At 41.9% G+C, this 15,777-nt stretch overlaps 1 protein-coding gene across 1 annotated transcript in view; it reads right to left on the minus strand.

Annotated features, from left to right (window-relative positions):
* Positions 1–11,476: 11,476 nt before the first annotated feature.
* LOC122552185 (epoxide hydrolase 4-like) overlaps positions 11,477–15,777 on the minus strand; it is a 34,590-nt gene continuing 30,289 nt past the window's right edge. The window contains exon 7 of the mRNA XM_043694776.1: positions 11,477–12,145. Coding sequence (XP_043550711.1) covers positions 11,923–12,145 — 223 coding nt within the window. The 3' untranslated portion in view covers positions 11,477–11,922. The remainder of the gene's footprint in view (positions 12,146–15,777) is intronic.

The following is a 15,777-nucleotide window of genomic DNA, read 5'->3' on the forward strand; positions in this document are numbered from 1 at the left end:
TCACCATCTGTGGATTTGTCCTGTCACACCAGCAGGACAGACCCAGCAGAGGTGGCAATACGGTGGTATACAATCAGGATGGTGTTACTCTGGGAGACCTCAACATTGATGAGGTCGTATGATTGCAGGTGAAACATGGGCAAGGGAACCTCCTGCTGATTACCATGTACCGTCCGCTTTGGCTGATCAATCAGCACTCCTCCATGTTGAGCAACACTTGGACGAAGCACTGAGAGCAGCAAGGGTGCAAAAATGTACTCTAGGTGGGGACTTCATGCCCACAACCAAGAACGGTTCAGCAGATGCACTACTGATTGAGCTAATTGGGTCCTAAGGGACACAGCTGGGTCTGCAGCAGATAGTGAGGAAACCAACAAAATGAAAAAACATACTTGACCTTATCCTTACCAATCTGCTGGCTGCAGATGCATCTGCCCATGACAGTATCAGTAGGAAGTGACCACTGCACAGTCTTTGTGGAGACGAAGTGCTGCCTTCACTTAAGAATCCCCTCCATCCTATTGTCTGGCACAATCACTGTCCTAAATGGACAAGGTTAAAACTCAACACCAGATTATAGTCCAAGGTTTATTTGTAAGCATTAGCTTTCGAAACACTACCTCTTCACCAGATGATCGTCAACAAATAAACCTGTTGGACTATAACCTGGTGCTGTGAGATTTTTAACTTTGTCCAGCCCAATCCAACACCGGCTCCTCCAAATCATGACAGACTTCAAATAGATCTAGCAACTCCAGACCGGGCATCAATAAGGTGCTATGGATCATCAACAGCAGCAGATTGCTGATTCCCGATCAAAATGTCGATTTTCCTGCTCCTCGGATGTTGCCTGACCTGCTGTGTTTTTCCAGCAATACACTCTCAACTTTGATGTCCAGCATCTGCAGTCCTCACTGTCTCCTAGCAGCAGATTGCCCTATAGGATGGATCTGCAACCTCATGGCCTAGCATATTCTCAACCATTACTATCAAGCCAAGGGATCAAGCCTGATTCAATGAAGCATGCAGGAGGGCATGCCAATACCAGCACCAGGCAAACCAGAAAATGAGATGTGTTATGGACCAGCCCAGACCACCTCAAAACATTTCAAAAAGGTAGCCCATGACATCAAATACACTCAATTGAGTGTGACATTAAGGAACCCCATCAAATCTGCAATCAATTAGTGTCATGGGGAAATCTCTCTGCTGGTTGTAGTCATACTTGGCATAAAGCCAATTCAATTGACAACATGATATCAGTAACAATGACAACTGTACTGAAGACTTCTGTTCCAGATCGTGCGACTCCCCTAGCCAAGCTCTTCCAGTACAGTTAGTGGAAAAATTTCCAGTACAATGTGAAAAATTTCCCAGCCATATCCTGTACACAAAAAGCAGGAAGAGTGTCACCCAGCCAATTACGACACGATCTGTTTATCTCAATCATCAGTAAAGTGATGGAAGGTGTCATCAACAATTCTATCAAGCAGCATCTGCTCAGCAATAACCTACTCACAGATGCCCTGTTTGGGTTCTGCCAGAGCCACTCCCTGACCTCAGTGTTGCCTTGATTCAGATATAGACAAAAGAGTTGAATTTTAGAGGTGAGGTGGGAGTGACAGTCCTTGACATCAAGAAGGCACTACCAAAACTGGAATTGATGTGTGTTCAGAGGGGGAACACACTCTGATGGTTGGAGTAATACTTGACATAAAGGAAGATGATTGTGGTTGTTGGAGATCAATCATCTCAGCTCTAGGATAGTCATGCAGGAAGGAGTTCATCAGGGTCATGTCTGAGGCCCAACTATCTTCAGTTGCTTCATTAATGATTTTCATTCCATTATAAGGTCATAAATCGGCATGTTTGCCAATGTCTGCATAATGTTCAGCACTAATTGCAACTCCTCAGGTACTTAAGCAGTCCATGTTCAAATGTAACGAGATCTGGACAATATCCATACTTAAGCTGACAAGTGGCAAGTAACATGTGCATCACACAAGTACCAGGCAATGACAATCGCCAATAAGAGGCAATTTAACCACTACCTCTTGACATTCAATGGTATTACCTTCACTGCTTCACAGGTCACAGATCAATAAAGGTACCTTTAAGAGAGCTATTCTCCGGGCAACCAACAGATGTCTTTAGCTTGGCAGTTCTCCCCCCGACTGTTCAATTTTCCCTGGTCTTATACACCCCCAAAGCATCAGATTGTGTCATAAGATTGCCTTTTATTGGCTTTTAAGATTGTCAACATACGAAATTCAAATTTGACTGGAGTTCGGTTTTTTGGGGGGGTATATTTTAAACTTATTGACCTAATTCGAATTTGTTTTTGCAACTAGCTAATCAGGTTGTTCGACCAAATGCTACATTATATCTTTTTTCAGAACACTTGGTGCTGTCAGGTAGTTCTGCTAGCTTTTAACTCTGTTAAAGGTACAGTACACCCACATCTTCATTACACAGAACACAAGTCAGGAGAGTGATGGAATACTCCTTACTTGCCCGGATGTATGGGGCTCCAACAACACTCAAGAAGCTTGTCACCATCCAGGACAAAGCAGCTCGTTTGATTGACATCATGTCCACCAGCATCCACTCCCTTCAGCACTGGGGAGCAGAAGTGCGTTCTATTTTCACGCTGCATTGAAGAAATTCACCAAAGGTCCTTAGACAGTACATTCCAAACCCATGGCCATTTCCATCTAAAAGGACAAAGGCAGCAGATACAATGGAAACACCACCACCTGCAAGTTCCCCTGCAACCAACGCTCCACCCTGATTTGGAAATACATTGCTCCTTCACAGTTGCTGGGTCAAAACCCTGGAATTCCCTCATAGAGGGCATTGTGGGCACCCTATAGCATGTGGACTGCAGAAATTCAAGAAGGAAGCTCACCACAACCTTCGCAAGAGCAACTTGGGACAGGCAATAAATGATGGCCAGGCTGCAAAATACATATCCCTCAAATAAGTTTACGATAATTATTGGTTCAATGTGTAGCATGAGTAGGAGTCTGTAGCTTTCTGGATCCACACCAGAGAATTGAGGACAAACACGCAGTGCAGGACCAAGGCATATACACTAGGTAGCTAGGATAGTGAAAAAGGCATTTGAAATGCTTTCCTTTATTGGTCAGAACATAGAGTATCGGCATAGGGAAGTCATGTTGCAGCTATATAGGATATTGGTTAGGCCACTTCTGGAATACTGGGTGCAATTCTAGACTCGCTCCTATAGGAAGGATGCTGTGAAACTTGAAAGGGTTCAGAAAAGATTTACAAGGATGTTGCCAGGATTGAAGGGAGAGGCTAAATAGGCTGGGGCTGTTCTCCCTGGAGCGTCAGAGATTGAAGAGTAACCTTATAGAGGTTTATAAAATCATGAAGGGCATGGATAAGGTAAACAGACAAAGTCTTTTCCCTGGGGTGTAGGGAGTCCAGATCGAGAGGGCATAGGTTTAGGGTGAGAGGGGAAAGTTTCAAAATGGACCTAACGGGCAACTTTTTCATGCAAAGGGTGGTACATGTATGGAATAAGCTACCAGAGTAAGTGGTGACGCTGGGGCAATTACAACACTTAAAAGGCATCTGGATAAGTATATGAATAGGAAAGGTTTAGAAGGATATAGGCCAAATGCTGGCAAATAGGACTATTTCAATTTAGGATATCTGGTCACCATGGCTGAGTTGGACCAAAGGATCTGTTTCCGTGCTGTATAACTCGATAACTCTAATTTCGAGATAAGTATTCTGTCTTAGGTGTCCTGTCCAATTTTTATCTTTAAACCAACATAAGTAAAACAGGTTAGCTAGTCATTGTTTTGTTACTGTTTGCGTGAACTTGGTGTGCGCAAATTGACTGCCACGTTTCCCACATTACAACAGAGATGCTTCAATTTTGCCGATGGCACAATCTGAGATTGGGAAAGTTGCTTTATAAATGCATATCTTTCTTTCCTTCATAGGATCATATAAAAATACTTGCACCTCCAAAAACTGATTATGGTTGAAGAGTGGTCCTACATTGTGGTGACCCTATTTCTTGAACTCCACAACAAACTTACACCATTGTTAATGGGACAGATGGTGGGTCTCAGAAAACTGCCTGGTGATTTCATAATGGATATTCAACTCATCGCCCAGGTCGGAAATCCCGCAGTCAGTTTTAAGACGTTTTTAACTGGAATATTTGACATAAAATTTTAACACTTTAGATACAAAATTAATATTCATTTCAAATAAATTGTACATTTCCCAATGCAAAAAGATTGCGAATTTCCACGGGTCTCCACAGCAGGTGCCTGTATTTGGCATCCATAGTAGACATAACATCATGAAACAATGTTCGATGTCGGCTCTGCTATAACATGGTAGTTGTCTTCTTGTGCGATCTCGGTTATAAGAAATCGCATATTGCAGCACCACTGAAACGAATCGGGCCGAAATCACATTATAACCAATAGATGCTTTAAAAGTTCATGCTTTAAAAAGTGTCCCCAATTCGTCATTTGTGTTCCAGCAAATTCGCACTAACGAAACACACATTATTGCAGAATTATCTGTACTGAAATAATGTTCAAAGTCCTTAGTGTATTCAGCTTATAGATCCATCCCTATTGGCACCAATCTTTTGTGCAGGTTCAGTCTATAACCTTCAGGGCTGATCCCTCATTGTGGACTTTGAATTGAATCCAAGTCCAGGTGATAGCTTGGCAGGGAATTGGAAAGAACTCTGTTTCGACCAAGATGTGGCTACAAGAGTTGCTCCCTTTAAGTATTTTAGGTGTTGGAGCTGATTTCCTTAAATTCCAGGAGCAGTAACTGCTGTTTTATAAGCTGTTGAATTGTTTTGGAACTTTGGGGATAAGAATACCAAAACAACATAACTTTAAAAAGGAGGAAGCGAGACAAAGGTAGAGTCAATATGGTCTGTGTGAGTGTGTGACAGAGAGCGAGAGTGAGAGCGAGAGTGGGAGCGAGAGTGGGAGCGAGAGTGGGAGCGAGAGTGGGAGCGGAGTGAGAGAGAGAGAGTGAGAGAGAGTGATCTACACTGTCTGACACAGCAGTGAATCTGCACAGCCACTGCCTTTGCTGTTTGAGTTCAAGTATTTCTGGACATTGGAGTGGGTCTAAGAAAATTAGCAAACAGCGAAAGTCACAGCCGACCTTGGACAAACCTGCATGGGAGAGCTCACAGCTTGGGAGCAAATAAGTGCGTGGTTTTAAAGTGCAATCTCACTGTCCTTTTTTTTAAAATCTATAATAGTGAGTAGAGTGGGATTTTTATTGGTTATATGCTTTATTGAGATCTGTCACTTGATTAAAACTTTAAAATATAAAACACAGGTATGAAGTTAGCCAGGAGCAGTGTGTTTTAGAGCAGTAAGACTGTGCCATTTTCTGGGTCTGTAGATTGTTAAGGTGGAAAGATGGTCTTTAGTAGAGTGATATGCTCATCCTGTTGGATGTGGGAGATTAGGGAGAGTTTTCATGTTACTGGTAATTATGTCTGCTCTAAGTGTTTTTGATTGCGAATCCTATCAGATTGCAAGATCAGCTTGAGCGGCAGTTTGGGGCAATCAGGAACTTACAGGAGCTAAGGGGTGTGAAGGATGGCAGTTATAAGAAGGGAGAAAAACTGCAGATACACAGATGGGTTACCTCCAGGAAAGATAGGAGAGGGAAGCAGGTAGTGCAGGAGTCTTCTGTGGCTATCCCCATCTGAAACATGTATGTTGTTTTGGAAAATGTAAGAGGTGATGGACTCTCAAGGGAATGTAACATGAACAGCCAAGTTTGTGGTACCGAAACTGGCTCTAATGTAACAAGGGGTATGTCAGCTTCAAAGTGATTGACTGTGATAGGGGAATCTCTAGTCAAATGCAACATAGACATTTCTGCGGCCGACAGCGAGAAATCAGAATGGTGTGTTGCCTCCCTGGTGCCAGGATCAAGGGTATTGAGTGCAGAATATTCTCAAAGGGGAGTGGGACCAGCAAATGGTCATTGTACACATTGAAACTAACAACATGGGAAGGATAATAGGCTGAAATTCTGAAGGGAGAATGTAGGAAGTTTGGTAGGATGTTATTGAGGGTAGTAATATCTCAATTAGTCCTGGTACTACGAGCTAGTGAGGGTAGGAATAGGAGGTTAAAGGAGATGAATACATGGCTAATGAGCTGGTGCAGGGGTGAAGGGTTCACATTTTTGGATCATTGGAATCTCTTCTTCAGTAGAAGTGACCTGTACAGGAAGGACTGATTGCACGTGAATTTGAAGGGGAAAATATTGGCAGGGAGATTTGCTAGTGCTGCGCAGGAGGATTTAATCTAGTAAGGTTGCGGGGGTGGAGGAGGTGCAGAAGACAGGGAGTTAGTGAGTAAAGATCAGTCTGAGAGTGGTATAGTTGGGAAAAGGAGCAAGTCAAACAGTCAGAGCAGGCAGGAACAAAGCAGAAAACAAGGTGGTACTGATATATTAAACTGCATTTATTTCAATGCAAGAGGCCTAACAGGAAAAGACAGGTGAACTCAGGGCATGGTTAGGAACATGGGGCTTGTATATCATTGCAATGACATGTGACTCCGGGGTGGTAGCTTAACGTTCCAGGATACAAATGCTATAGGAAGGACAGAAAGGAGGCAGGAGGAGGGGGAGTGCCGTTTTTGATAAGGTATAACATTACAGCTGTACTTAGGGAGGATATTCCTGGGAATACATCCAGGGAAGTTTTTTGGGTGGAACTGAGAAATAAGAAAGGGATGATCACTTTATTAGGGTTGCATTATAGAGCCCCTGATAGCCAGTGGGAAATTGAGAAACAAATTTGTAAGGAGAGTTCAGTTATCAGTAAGAATAATAGGTGGTTATGGTATGGGATTTTAGATTGGAACTGCTATAGTGTTAAGGGTTTCGATAGAGAGGAATTTTGTTAAGTGTGTACAAGAAAATTTTCTGATTCAGTGTATAGATGTATCTACTAGAGAAGGTGCGAACTCGATCTACTCTTGGCAAATAAGACAAGGTAAGTGACTGAGGTGTCAGTGGGAGAGCACTTTGGGGCCAGTGTCATTTATTCTGTTCATTTTTAAATTGTGACAGAAAAGGATAGGCAGGATATGAAAGTTAAAGTTCTAAATTGGAGGAAGGCCAATTCTGAAGTATTAAACAAGAACTTTCAAAAGTTGATTAGGGGAGGATGTTCACAGGTAAAGAGATGGCTGGAAAATGGGAAGCCTTCAAAAATGAGATAACGAGTGTCCAGAGACAGTATGTTCCTGTTAGGGTGAAAGGCAAGGACGGTAGGTGTAGGGAATGCTGGATGAGTAGAGATTTGAGGTTTTGGTTAAGAAAACGAAGGAAGCCTTTGTCAGGTATAGACAGCAGAGACTGAGTGAATACTTAGAGTATAAAGGCAGAAGGAATATACTTGAGGCAATTGAGGAGGGCAAAAGGGGACATGAAATAGCTTTGGCAAATAGGGTTAAGTCAAATTCAAAGGGATTTTATAAATACATTAAGGACAAAAGGGTAACTACGGAAAGAATAGGACCCCTGAAAAATCAATAAGGCAGCCCATTTGTGGAACTGCAGGTGATGGAAGAGATACTAAATGAGTATTGTGCATCAATGTGTATTGTGGAGAAGAACATGGAAGATATAAAATGAAGGGAAATAAACGGTGACATCTTTAAAAATGTCTATATTACACAGGAGGAAGTGCTGGGTGTCTTAAAGGTGGATAACTCGCCAGAACCTGATCAGGTGTACCCGAGAACTCAGTGGGAAGCTAGGGAAGTGATTGCTGGGCCCCTTGAGGAGATATTTGGATCACCAATAGTCACAGGTGAGGTGCCAGAAGACTGGAGGTTGGCTAACATGGTGCCACTATTTAAGAAAGGTGTTAAGGAAAAGCTCAGGAACTATAAACTGGTGAGCCTGACATCGGTGGTGGGCAAGTTGTTGGAGGGAACCACGAGGGACAGAATTTACTTGTATTTGGATGGGCAAGGCCTGATTAGGAATAGTCAACACAGCTTTGTGTGTGGGAAATGTCTCAATAACTTGATTAAGTTTTTTGAAGAAGTAACTAAGAGGATTGATGAGGGCAGAGTGGTGGACTTCAGTAAGGTGTTTGACAAGGTTCCACATGGTAGACTGGTTAGCAAGATTAGATCACATGGAATACAGGGAGAATTCACCATTTGGATACAGAACTGGCTCAAAAGTAGAAGACAGAGGGTGGTGGCAAAGGGTAGTTTTTCAGACTAGAGGCCTGTGACTTGTGGTGTGCCACAAGGATTGATGCTGGGTCCACTGCTTTTCATCATTTATATAAATGATTTTGATGTGAACAAAGGAGACATAGTAGGTTTGCAGATGACACCAAAATTGGAGATGTAGTGAATAGTGAAGAAGGTTAGCTCAGAGTACAATGAGATCTTGATCAAATGGGCCAATGGGTCAAGGAGTGGTAGATGGAGTTTAATTTAGATAAATGTGTGCTGCATTTTAGAAAGGTAAATTGGGGCAGGACTTATACATTTAATGGTAAGGTCATGGGGAGTGTTGTTGAATAAAGAGATCTTGGGATGCAGGTTCATAGTTCCTTGAAAGTGGAATCGCAGGTAGATAGGATAGTGAAGGCGGCATTTGCTATGCTTTCCTACATTGGTCAGAGCATTGAGTATAGGAGTTGGGAGATCATGTTGCAGCAGTACAGGATATTAATATGGCCACTTTTGGAATATTCTGGTCTCCCTCCTACAGGAAGGATGTCGCAAAACTTGAGAGAGTTCAGACAAGATTTACAAGAATGTTGCAGGGTTGAGGGGTGATACTATAGAGGTCTATAAAATTATGAGGAGCATGGATAGGGTAAATAGACAAGTATTTTTCTTTGAGGTAGGAGTGTCCAAAACCAGAGGGCATAGGCTTAGGGTGAGAGGGGCAAGATTTAAAAGGGACCTAAGGGGCAACCTTTTCACGAAAAGGGTGATGAGCATATGGAATGAGTTGCCAGCAGAAGTGGTGGAGGCTGGTACACTTACAACACTTAAAAGGCATCTGGATGGGTATATGAATAGGAAGGGTTTAGATGGTTATGGGTCAAGTGCTGGAAAATGGGACTAGATTAATTTAGGATATCTGGTCAGCACAGACGAGTTGGACTGAAGGGTCTGTTTCCGTGCTGTACATCTCTATGACGCTACTCCCTAGCCACATCTTCAACTTTACAGAGTGATCTAGATAGTAGATTAGCGCAGAAACCAGCATGCACTGGTGTTTTATCCTGCTCATATGCAACAAGCTTAACCACCCAGCCAACACTCAATGTAATATGAACATGGGGAAGCTGCTGCACCAACACTAAAAACTTTGTCACTCTGTCGTCCTCTGTGACCTCTTAGACATTCCTTCTTTTCTTCATCCGTAAAAATATCTTACTTTCTCTTATTTGAGACTCTGTTTGATCAAGCTTTCAGTCATCTGTCCCATTCTCTCCTTAAATGGGTCAGTGTCAAACCCAGCACAATATCTTTATGCTTTTGGTTTTAATAAAAGCTATTCGTAAAGACTGTCGTTAGTTGGAATGCTGGCTGCATTTGTGACGCAACATTTTTGAACTCCTGAAACATTCACTCACTCCACTTCCAATACATTGTGGACTTCTGATGGAAACAGGAGTGATTATCTTGAGTATATGTGTTTTGCAATTGAACAAGTCAATTATTGATTAGCGTTGACTGCCAGAAAGAATAGACTGTTGAGTAAAGAAAACATATTGGGGATAGTACAGAACCTCTTGAGCTGGAATGAAGCTATCCCCAGTCTGTCACCTTGATTAGCTCAAAAAAAAACTGAAGAGAAAAGAAACTTTTAACTCTTGCCGAGGAGAAATTGAAGAACTTCCTGATAGCTCAGCCAACTCAAGGAAGGATAAGATGAAGTAAATGTAATTTTTACTTTGCTTGGTGCCAGTAAGAAAAGCCAGAGATTGCAAAAGAGGAAAAGGATCAGTGAAAAAGAGAGAAACAAGAAAGAGTAAGTTTTGAGAAGATTTGTAGTTCAGATTGAGGTTCTGGATGTAGGTTTGCTCGCTGAACTGGAAGGTTCATTTTCAGATGTTTCGTCACCATATTAGGTAACATCTTCAGTGAGCCTCCGAACAAAACATTGCTGATGATTCCTGCTTTCTATTTATGTGTTTGGGTTTCTGAGTTAGTGGTGTCATTTCCTGTGGTGATGTCATTTTCTGTTCTCTTTCTCAGGGGGTGTTAAGTCGGGTCCAAGTCAATCTATTTGTTGATAAGAGTTCCAGTTGGAATGCCATGCTTCTAGGAATTCTCGGTGTGTGTGTCTGTTTGGCTTGTCCTAGAATGGATGTGTTGTCCCAGTCGAAGTGGTGTCCTTCCCCATCTGTATGTAAGGATATTAGTGAGAGAGGGTCATGTTGTTTTATGGCTAGTTGATGTTCATGTATCCTGGTGGCTAGTTTTCTGCCTGTTTATCCAATGTAATGTTTGTTACAGTCCTTGCACCACCAATGACATCACCAACCCAAAGAAACCCAAACATATAAATAGAAAGCAGGAATCATCAGCAATGCTTCGTCTGGAGGCTCACTGAAGAGGTTACCTAGCATGGTGACGAAACATCTGAATATGAACCTTCCAGCTCAGCGAGCAAACTACATCCAGAACCAACAAAGAGGTAGAGACAGAGCAATGGAGAGACAGGACAGAAAGAACAAAGAGAAAAGAAAGACAAAAGATTTGTTTTGAATCAGGAATTTCAGCATGACCACCAGAGAGCACCAGTTGTCCACCTTTCTCTCAGCCTCCAAGGTTGCTGGTGTAACATTACGAAAAAGATGTTAGGGAGTATGTAGTTCCACTGACAATGAAGGAATGGTGTGCAACTTGAAGGAGAACTAGCAAGTTGTGATATCCCTGTGTGCTAGCTGCACTTGTTCTCATAGATGAAAGGTGTTGTCAAAGGCGTCTTGGGGAGATGTTGAAGTGCATTTTGTAGATGACTCACACTGCTGCCACAATTACAGCAAGTGGGCAGAGTGGATGCTTAATGATGGGTGGGGTCCCAATCAAGTTGGCTATTTGCTTCTGGCTGGTTTTCAGCTGCTTGGGTCTTATTGGAGCTGCAATCTACCTGTCTACCTGAGACACAAAAATGTTTGCACGATTACAATAAAACTACAATTACAAGATAGAAAAGCAGCATAAAAGCTATGAGTGCAGATCAAGTCCAATACCTAACAATGAAAACGCACTTTCAATTCACACCATTTCTCTTCACCTTCCAGTGATCTGATCATACATAATCCCATGTCTGTTAATCAATCATTGAATGAACATAGTACTGGCCGCTGATGCTTCATGGATATCACACTGGTTATCAAGGTATCTGGACAAGATGTGGGAAACACACAATTTTGGGCTGATTGATTCATCCTTCCGAGCAGTTTATTCTACAAGGCACAACCCAACACAAAACAGCCATGTCAGAAGGGAGTTTGTGTTAACTGACAGCCTATTCAAAGGGATACCATGATAGGTCCTGGCAAAGTACGCGCCTCTAACAGGTGTCATGCACCCCCAGGGTTGCAGTTTATTTTCTCCCCATTACTCCAACATTTGTCAGTACTCTGTAGCAAGTGGACAAAAAATGGCAGGAGGACAGATGATCACTTGCTCTGTTCCCCAAATGGTTACTTAGTGAGTACATCACAAATCTCAGTATTTGCTGCATTTAACATTCAATTAAGATACTATAAAATTTTTCAGTTATACATTTACGGTTAGTTATTTTTCCATTAGGAAGATAGTGCAAAAATTATATTTCACACACATGTCAAGTTGCATCATGCACGTGTGTGGATTCCAGAGTCTACTTGTTGCTTTCCTTCAAGAATGTCCAGATGAGTTTATTGACTACATCAGGCTGGTCCTGCTGGACCCAGTGACTGGCCCCAGTGACTACCTTCAACCGGAACACATTGTGTACGTATTGCTCCATATAGGCAGTCATACCAACTTCGAGAGCTCCATCCTTGTCACCCCAGATCACCAAAGTGGGCACCATCACATCATGGCACTTAGCTGGGAGATGGCTGCAACATAAGTAAGCACATTCAGTCAGCAAAGGCCGATCAATCTCTCACCTTTGGGTTAGAAGGCATTTTGTTCATGCTCCACAGAAAACCAGAAGCCAGTATTTATTTTATACAGTGTCCCAAAGCAATGCACAGCAGCATTAGCAAGTATTAAAGGTGAGACCATAGCATTGTGGCAACGTTACAGGACTAGCAATTCACCACTGGTGGATTTTAAATTCAATTAATAACTGGAAATAAAAGCTATTCTCAATAATAGTGACCACAACAAATGTCAGCAATTGTCATAAAAAACAACTTACTTCACTTATGTCCTGAACATGAGAAAATCTGCTCTCCATACTTGGTCTGGCCTACATTTGACTCCAGACTCTCAGAAAGGTGTGAACTGCAATATGAAATGGCCCTACCATGTCACTCAGTTCAAGGGCAATCAGGGATGAGCAACAAATGCGAGCACTGCCAGCAATATCCCATGATAGAATAAAAGGAAAAACTGATAATGATCCACATAATTTGAGGACAGGTGACAAAAAGCATGATCAAAGAGTTAAAGGAAGAGAAGCAAAGAGACAAGCGGTTTAGAAAGAAATATCAGAAATGAAGATTTGACATGCTTTAGGAATATGCAGTTAAACCATGCAGCAGCTGAGCGATGAAGTAACATGATTTCCATTAAAAAGCATTTTCTACAAGTATGTAAGAAAGTGAATCATTAACCATTAGTTGTTGTCATTCAACTTGTACCGTTGAACACTGCAACCCTTTCCTAAGGCAGGCAATTCCTTTATCCCAGACATTAATTTTTTTCCTTTCCTTCTTTCTGCCCAAATAATGACTGTACTGAGACCTTATTTTTCTCTCAAGTGATCAATATTTATCCTTCACCCCCACAACTGAAACAGAAGTGCTTGTAGTGTTAGGTGAAGGGGTAAATGTAGGGGAATGGGTCTTGGTGGGTTGCACTTCGGTGGGTTGGTGTGGACTTGTTGCGCTGTAGGGTCTGTTTCCACACTAAGTAATCCAATCTAATCTAAATAAAATTAACTAATTTTGAGGCTGATTGTGGGTGCTTGCCAATCTTTTATATGATGTACTTTGTTGGTCGTGAGGAGCGAAACAAAAGGGAAGAAGTAAAATTTAGGTCTGGAAAAGCAGATGCCATGTCCTCCTCCAGTATTTTCCACTTCTCATTGAAGTCTCCTGCCCTCTGAACCCAGGTATTTCTGCATTTGCACAGCTCACACTGAAAGTTCAATTTGTCATACAATCTTGCCATGCTCTGGAGAGTTAACAGTTATCAAGCAAACCATTATACCCTTTGATTGTTTTCTGAAAAAGCCACAAATCCTGGGCTTCTCTTTCTATCCCCAGGTCCAGCCAATTAAACTATCACTCAGGAGGTCACTAAGGTATATATAAGCAGTTAGGGTACATTATTACTCCCAGCACTCTATGTTGCCAATCATTATAAAAAGCTATATGCATGATTACTTATTCAATAATTCCCAAAGCATGTGTGGAGAGGGTAAGAATTGGCTAGGACTTCCATTCCCATACCCTGCACTTCTCATAATCCCAGTGACCTGCGGGAAATCGCAATAATTCTTACAAGCAGAATGACTCCCAGAGACATTGAGACATGAACACAATCTGGTTTGAATTTGTTTCTGTAGGCTAACATGTATCACTGCAATCTGAAGGGGGTAAGCTGTTTTCCAGGCCAACCACAGTAGCTGGTGAAATGTTCAACTATATATATTAGAAACATATCTACACAGGACAGTGATGGCAGCAGTGAAATGTCTGGACTTCAGGATTCTACAGTCAGTGTGAAGTCATGCTGCTTTGCAGGTTTCCAAAGCTCACTGAGAGCCTCCAGTGGTACAATCCAGACTATGCAGCAAGTGCGAATTGAAAATCTATTTGGATTTTGACAAAAGTTAAAAATCTTTCATTGCACTTTACAGCATAGAAACAGGTCATTCTCCTGAAGGAATATATGCTCATAATAAGCTTCTTCCACTGTATCCCCACACAGCTTCCAATTCCTTTTCTGTTCATGTATTTAGCTAGCTCCTTAAAAGTGGAGTCACAGGTAGATAGGACAGATTGAAGAAGGCTCTTGATATGCTTGCCTTTATTGGTCAGTGCATTGAGCATGTGAGGTGGGAGGTCATGTTCAGGGCATTGGTTTGGTCACTTTTGGAGTATTGCGTTCAATTCTGGTCTCCCTCCTGTAAGAAGTATGTTGTGAAACTTGAAAGGGTTCAGAAAAAACTTATGAGGATGTTGCTGGGGTTGGAGGGTTTGAGCTATAGGGAGAAGCGAAATAGACAAGGACTGGTTTCCCTGGAGCATCAGAGGCTAAGGTGTGACCTTATAGAGGTTTATAAAATCGTGAGGGGTGTGGATAGGGTAAATTGGCAAGGTCCTTTCCCCAGAGTGGATGAGTCCAAAACTAGAGGGAGGAGAAGAAATGAAAGGGGCTACTTTTCACGCAAAAGGTGGTGCGCCTACGGAATGACCTACCAGAGGCTGCTGTAATTACAATATTTAAAAGGCATCTGAATAGGAAGAGTTTAGATGGATATGGGCCAAATGCTGGCAAATGGGACTAGTTGGACCAAAGGGTCTGTTTCTGTGCTGCATATCTCTATGACGAGATCTAATTTCCTCCTTCACTGTTGCTCACCTCAACTAATCCCAGTGATAGTACGTTCCCCAGTCTTACAGTTCTTTAGGTGAGAAAAGATCTCTTCAATTTCCTTTTTGACATATTTTATAATTCAGTCTACTTTCTGGCTCATCTACCATAGAATTATTTTCTCAAAACCATTCTGATCAATTTACACAATGTTAAACGCCTCTATTAGGTGAGCTTATTGAAGTCTATTTTGCAGTCTGCCTTGCATTCTTATAACGTCCTTCAATACCACAGGGTGTTCATTGTGCTTTAGAGCCAATTAAGTCATTTCAAAAATGTGGCAACCAATGAAGAAGCATGAAAGGATTTAAGAAATAGGAAGAAACCCAATTAGATTGCTTTGTACATATACCGGTTTCATAACCACTGGGGGAAGTGATAATCAGAGGAGATAGATTTTAAAACATTTGCAGAAGAACCATGGAAAGGGAGGGAAATTTTAAGTTGATAGATTGTTTCTTTAAATATGGGGAGCTGTTGACATTTGGAATGTGCTGCCTGAAAGGGCAGTGTAAGCAAATTCAATAGAACTTCTTTGAAAAAAGTAGATAGATATCAGAAACAAAGAAATCTGTAAAGCTATGAAGAAAAAAGCTCAGAAGTGAGACTAACTGGGTACCTCTTTCAAAGAGCCAAAACAGACACAATGGGGTGAATGGCCTCCATCCGCACTCTGATTCAATTGCATAGCACCCATAGCCCCATTTTCTGACTTCTCTAATCCAGTGGACTGGGATAATCGCTTGAAGGCAGATAACCTGGTCACTGATTATCATTTGAGATTATAAACATCTCACTGATAGAACCTGTTTGAGATGATGTCCTTACTGGAAAATTGTGAAACATCACACGTCCAGGACATTCTGCATCTGAAGACAACAGGAAATAATCCCATCAATTTGGGTAAGAGATAATCAATGGG

This window comes from Chiloscyllium plagiosum, chromosome 8, assembly GCF_004010195.1.
Source record: "Chiloscyllium plagiosum isolate BGI_BamShark_2017 chromosome 8, ASM401019v2, whole genome shotgun sequence".
Classification (NCBI taxonomy): domain Eukaryota; kingdom Metazoa; phylum Chordata; class Chondrichthyes; order Orectolobiformes; family Hemiscylliidae; genus Chiloscyllium; species Chiloscyllium plagiosum.